At 47.7% G+C, this 7001-nt stretch overlaps 1 protein-coding gene across 1 annotated transcript; it reads right to left on the reverse strand.

Annotated features, from left to right (window-relative positions):
* Positions 1 to 372: 372 nt before the first annotated feature.
* Positions 373 to 1335, reverse strand: LOC123058553 (lachrymatory-factor synthase-like). Its single transcript, XM_044481264.1, has one exon. It carries the CDS (start codon positions 1169 to 1171, stop codon positions 635 to 637), a length of 537 nt encoding a protein of 178 aa, XP_044337199.1. The 5' UTR covers positions 1172 to 1335; the 3' UTR covers positions 373 to 634.
* Positions 1336 to 7001: the final 5666 nt, after the last annotated feature.

Raw genomic sequence — 7001 nt, forward strand, 5'->3', positions numbered from 1 at the left:
TGTCTGCCAAGTAGTCTGCGGAACATATTTTGGAGAGTTTGTTTTACGAGACGCGGATTTTTGGCTTTGGGAGCATATGCTCTGTAAATAAATTTTAAAAATTCTGATTTTTTTTAGATGTTCATATTAGTGTGGCAAGTGCGCTTGACAAGTCTCATGCCATATGAGATAGCAGTGCTTTGTCGGTGAAAAAAAACAAAATTAAGTGTAACATTTGGCGTTCGATTTGTTTTTTTGCACAAGTCAAAATGCTTAACTTTTTCACTAACAAAATTGCATGTACCATTTGGGTGCGACAATGAACATATCTATTTTTTTCAAAAAAAATCATTTGTAAAAATTCATTTTTAGCATGCAGGATCATGTACTCCCTAGAGCCAAATTGAATATCCGCCTTTTATGCTGGTATATATTGAATTTATGGTAACTTACCACATAGGGCATGTATCATATATAGTTTTTTTAGAAGATCTTTTCGATAGTTCTAAATTTAAACAAATCAAAGAATATCTAGAAGCAAATTTTCCAAGTAAAGTTCTCCAAAATTTCCATGAAATTGCTTTGAATCAAAAGGGCATGGACTTGTGATCGAACATACTGTCGCCAGTATCACTAGGACAAGCGGAAATCAAGATCAAAATACTCGCAAAGCAGCAGGATCACCATCGACGTTCGCCATGATCTCCTCTTCGAGCCTCTTGGCGACGCCATGCGCGAGCTTCTCCAGGAAACCCACGAAGCCTTCCAGCGTCCACCCCTCGACGGGATCGGCCTCGAACGACCACCTGACCGCGCACCCGGCCGGGTCGGGCTCCACGCCGATGGTCGCCCGGTACCGGCCGAACCCCTTGTTGGTCTCCACCACCTCGTAGCTGTAGGACCGCCCCGCGGCGTCGACCTCGAGGAGCCGCTCCTTGGACCAGCCGACCGCCTCCCCCGGCGCCGCCATGTTCACCGGCCCCGCGCAGTACCGGACGCACCCGGGCCGGCCGTCGTCGCCCTCCAGCCTCCGGCACGTCTGCACCAGCGACACCCACTTGTCGAGGGAGCAGAAGTCTCCCAGCAGGGCCCACGCCTGGTCGGGCGTCGGCCCCGCCGCCGCGGCGCGCACGGTGCCGCGCCACTCGGGCGCCGCCGTTTCACTGTCCGGGCCGTGACCGTGAGGCGCCATGTGCCGGCGCCTGGGCAGCTAGATCGCGGGTGTCGCCGTCAGGTGCGTGATTCGTGCAAGTGCAACGTCGGGATCGTGGTGAATATGATGAGGAACTGAGGGTCACGACTCGTGAGGGAGAGGAGGGGGCGTCTAGCTCACCAGCCGTGTAGTAGATACACAACGTGACCCGCGAGAGGATTAGTTGGCAGGTCGTACGTCCAACCGCATGCGTGTCCAGTGGCGGACTGGTGGAAACTGCTGGGTGCCTCCTACCAGCTTAGCTAGATGCGCGCGCTGCTTGCATTGCATGGCTTGTGAACCATAAAATAAAGTGCATGTGTATTGTCAACATATTCTCTCTAGCTGGCACGAATGGACATGAGTCCACGGGAGAAGCTTGTCACTTTGTGTTGTAGGGCCTCTTAGAAGTGGGGTTACGTGGCTGGGCTACTTAAATTTTGCCAGCTTTTGATGTGGCACCAGATGTATACGGTTTGTATATATGCTCATGCATGTCGAATACCCGCTTCCAAAAGCAAAGGCGCATACTAGCTCACATGTTCTGTCACGGGAGAAGATGATGCGTTGCTCTTTCCGCCTCTTTTGATCGTGCCAGTTCAGCACCGGGTACTAATGTGCTGATGTGATGTCCAATGCGTAAACATTACAATTTTGTAAGTGACTGGTCAGTGCACCTTTTATCCAGGCTGCCACCTCCAGAAAATGATTCAATTGTTGGGCTAACCCCTCCACATGGAGTGAGCTGGCAGCACAATAATCTCAGCTCCATCTAATGGATGGGATATCTCCTTGAGAATTACAGTAATACTCTTTTCTTTTCGGTTTAGAGGGCTTATCTTAATTTTTCCGTTTTTCCAATTTAAAGGGCGCATCTCCATCATCTATTGAGATTCCGAGGCACATTAAATCTTTGCATGCAAGACTTAAAAAGAAACTCACAAATGCATGTAATGTTTCTAGTCATTTAGTGGCTTAATGCATTACTTTAATATGGGTAGTTTTGTAAAGTACGAGATACATTTCTCCACTCATCATCTGCCTTGAATGATGAAATTTCAGATTTGGGCCCTGTAAACCGGAAAGGAGAGGGAGTAATAGGAAAAGAAGACCCCCGACAACCTTTATCATGGTTGAGGGGATGCCACTATGAGAGGAGAGAACACCATAAAGCACTACAACCGACAAAAAAAGGTGGAGAGATGAGTTCGGATAGGCAGTGAAACAGTGTGGAACATTCAAAATTTTGTGAGGAGCCCGTAGAATTGCTTGGCTATAAAAAAACAATCATATATGAGAGTTGCATGTAATTCATTAAGAAGAAAGAGAGTACACCACCCAAGATGACACGGCCCATACATCACCAAAAATGCCGCAACCTGTCAACACTCTCTTGCATCGCCAAAGATGGTGTGGCCTAAACAACACGACGACCCAAGACAATCTGCACTTGAGCAAAGTACAGCACAATACATGAAAAGTGAGAAACCTCCACTGCAAGGGCTTAAACATTAGCCAGTCACAACATGACCCAAAAATGATGTCGGTTGTGACCGAAGCACACGCATCACAAGGACAAAACCGCCTCCAGTCTAAAGCAACACTATTTATGTTGGGGAACGTAGTAATTTCAAAAAATTCCTACGCACACGCAAGATCATGGTGATGCATAGCAACGAGAGGGAAGAGTATCTTCCACGTACCCTCGTAGACCGTAGCGGAAGCGTTATGAGAACGCGGTTGATGTAGTCGAACGTCTTCACGATCCGACCGATCCAAGTACCGAACGCACGGCACCTCCGAGTTCAGCACACGTTTAGCTCGATGACGTCCCACGAACTCCGATCCAGTAGAGCTTCACGGGAGAGTTCCGTCAGCACGACGGCGTGTTGACGGTGATGATGTTGCTACCGACGCAGGGTTTCGCCTAAGCACTGCTACGATATGATCGAGGTGGATTATGATGGAGGGGGGCACCGCACACGGCTAAGGGATCAATGATCAACTTGTGTGTCTATGGGGTGCCCCCTTGCCCCCATATATAAAGGAACAAGGAGGAGGGGAACGTAGTAATTTCAAAAAAATTCCTACGTACACGCAAGATCATGGTGATGCATAGCAACGAGAGGGGAGAGTGTTGTCTATGTACCCTCGTAGACCAGAATCGGAAGTGTTGGCACAACGCGGTTGATGTAGTCGTACGTCTTCACGGCCCGACCGATCAAGCACCGAAACTACGACACCTCCGTGTTCTAGCACACGTTCAGCTCGATGACGATCCCCGGACTCCGATCCAGCAAAGTGTCGGGGAAGAGTTCCGTCAGCACGACGGCGTGGTGACGATCTTGATGTTCTACCATCGTAGGGCTTCGCCTAAGCACCGCTACAATATTATCGAGGATTATGGTGGAGGGGGGCACCGCACACGGCTAAGAGAACGATCACGAAGATCAACTTGTTGTCTCTAGAGGTGCCCCCCTGCCCCTGTATATAAAGGAGCAAGGGGGAGAGGCCGGCCGGCCCTTGGGGCGCGCCAAGGAGGGGGGAGTCCTCCTCCTAGTAGGAGTAGGACTCCCCTTTCCTAGTCCAACTAGGAAGAGAGAAGGGTGAAGGAAAGAGAGGGAGAGGGAAAGGGAAAGAGGGGCCGCGCCCCCCTCCCCTAGTCCAATTCGGACTCCCCATGGGAGGGGGCGCGCCACCTCCTGGGCTGCTTCCCTCTCTCTCCTCTCAGGCCCACTAAGGCCCAATACTTTAGCGGGGGGTTCCGGTAACCCTTCCGGCACTCCGGTTTTCTCCGAAATCACCCGAAACACTTCCGGTGTCCGAATATAGCCGTCCAATATATCGATCTTTATGTCTCGACCATTTCGAGACTCCTCGTCATGTCCGTGATCATATCCGGGACTCCGAACAACCTTCGGTACATCAAAATATATAAACTCATAATGAAACTGTAATCGTAACGTTAAGCATGCGGACCCTACGGGTTCGAGAACAATGTAGACATGATCGAGACACGTCTCCGGTCAATAACCAATAGCGGAACCTGGATGCTCATATTGGCTCCTACATATTCTACGAAGATCTTTTATCGGTCAGACCGCATAACAACATACATTGTTCCCTTTGTCATCGGTATGTTATGAAGGAAATATGCCCTAGAGGCAATAATAAAGTTATTATTTATTTCCTTATATCATGATAAAAGTTTATTATTCATGCTAGAATTGTATTAACCGGAAACATAATACATGTGTGAATACATAGACAAACAGAGTGTCACTAGTATGCCTCTACTTGACTAGCTCGTTAATCAAAGATGGTTATGTTTCCTAACCATGGACAAAGAGTTGTTATTTGATTAACGGGATCACATCATTAGTTGAATGATCTGATTGACATGACCCATTCCATTAGCTTAGCACCCGATCGTTTAGTATGTTGCTATTGCTTTCTTCATGACTTATACATGTTACTATGACTATGAGATTATGCAACTCCCGTTTGCCAGAGGAACACTTTGTGTGCTACCAAACGTCACAACGTAACTGGGTGATTATAAAGGAGCTCTACAGGTGTCTCCAAAGGTACATGTTGGGTTGGCGTATTTCGAGATTAGGATTTGTCACTCCGATTGTCGGAGAGGTATCTCTGGGCCCTCTCGGTAATGCACATCACTTAATCCTTGCAAGCATTGCAACTAATGAGTTAGTTGCAGGATGATGTATTACGGAACGAGTAAAGAGACTTGCCGGTAACGAGATTGAACTAGGTATTGAGATACCGACGATCGAATCTCGGGCAAGTAACATACCGATGACAAAGGGAACAACGTATGTTGTTATGCGGTCTGACCGATAAAAGATCTTCGTAGAATATGTAGGAGCCAATATGAGCATCCAGGTTCCGCTATTGGTTATTGACCGGAGACGTGTCTCGGTCATGTCTACATTGTTCTCGAACCCGTAGGGTCCGCACGCTTAAGGTTACGATGACCGTTATATTATGAGTTTATGCATTTTGATGTACCAAAGGTTGTTCGGAGTCCCGGATGTGATCACGGACATGACGAGAAGTCTCGAAATGGTCGAGACATAAAGATTGATATATTGGAAGCCTATGTTTGGATATCGGAAGTGTTCCGGGTGAAATCGGGATTTTACCAGAGTACCAGGAGGTTACCGGAACCCTCCGGGAGGTATATGGGCCTTAGTGGGCCTTAGTGGAAGAGAGGAGAGGTGGCCAGAGATGGGCCGCGCGCCCCTCCCCCCTTGGTCCGAATAGGACAAGGAGAGGGGGCCGGCCCCCTTCCTCCTCTCTCTCCTCTTTTCCCCCCTCCGCGAATCCTATTCCAACTAGGAAAGGGGGGGAGTCCTACTCCCGGAGGGAGTAGGACTCCTCCCGGCGCGCCCTATGATGGCCGGCCGGCCCCCTCCCTTGAGCCTTTATATACGGAGGCAGGGGCACCCCCTAGAGACACAAGTTGATCCACGTGATCATATTCTTAGCCGTGTGCGGTGCCCCCTTCCACCATAGTCCTCGATAATATTGTAGCGGTGCTTAGGCGAAGCCCTGCAATAGTAGTACATCAAGATCGTCACCACGCCGTCGTGCTGGCGGAACTCTTCCCCGACACTTTGCTGGATCGGAGTCCGGGGATCGTCATCGAGCTGAACGTGTGCTAGAACTCGGAGGTGTCGTAGTCTCGGTGCTTGATCGGTCGGGCCGTGAAGACGTACGACTACATCAACCAAGTTAACGCTTCCGTTGTCGATCTACAAGGGTACGTAGATCACACTCTCCCCCTCTTGTTGCTATACATCACCATGATCTTGCGTGTGCGTAGGAAATTTTTTGAAATTACTACGAAACCCATCATGTTACTTGCCCGAGATTCGATCGTCGGTATCTCAATACCTAGTTCAATCTCGTTACCGGCAAGTCTCTTTACTCGTTCCGTAATACATCATCCTGCAACTAACAAATTAGTTACAATGCTTGCAAGGCTTAAGTGATGTGCCCAGAGATACCTCTCCGACAATCGGAGTGACAAATCATAATCTCGAAATACGCCAACCCAACAAGTACCTTCGGAGACACCTATAGACCACCTTTATAATCACCCAGTTATGTTGTGATGTTTGGTGGCACACAAAGTGTTCCTCCGGTAAACGGGAGTTGCATAATCTCATAGTCATAGGAACATGTATAAGTCATGAAGAAAGCAATAGCAACAAACTAAACGATCAAGTGATATGCTAACGGAATGGGTCAAGTCAATCACATCATTCTCCTAATGATGTGATCCCGTTAATCAAATGACAACTCATGTCTATAGTTAGGAAACATAACCATCTTTGATCAACGAGCTAGTCAAGTAGAGGCAGACTAGTGACACTCTGTTTGTCTATGTATTCACACATGTATTATGTTTCCGGTTAATACAATTCTAGCATAAATAATAAACATTTATCATGATATAAGGAAATAAATATTGCCTCTAGGGCATATTTCCTTCAGTCTCCCACTTGCACTAGAATCAATAATCTAGTTCACATCGCCATGTGATTTAATACCAATAGTTCAGATCACCATGTGATTACACCCATAGTTCACATCGACATGTGACCAACACCCAAAGGGTTTACTAGAGTCAATAATCTAGTTCACATCGCTATGTGATTAACACCCAAAGAGTACTGAGGTGTGATTATATTTTGCTTGTGAGAGAAGTTTAGTCAACGGGTATGCCACATTCAGATCCGTAAGTATTTTGCAAATTTCTATGTCAACAATGCTCCGCACAGAGCTACTCTAGCTAATTGCTCCC

The sequence above is a fragment of the Triticum aestivum genome, chromosome 3A, assembly GCF_018294505.1.
Source record: "Triticum aestivum cultivar Chinese Spring chromosome 3A, IWGSC CS RefSeq v2.1, whole genome shotgun sequence".
Taxonomy (NCBI): Eukaryota; Viridiplantae; Streptophyta; class Magnoliopsida; order Poales; family Poaceae; genus Triticum; species Triticum aestivum.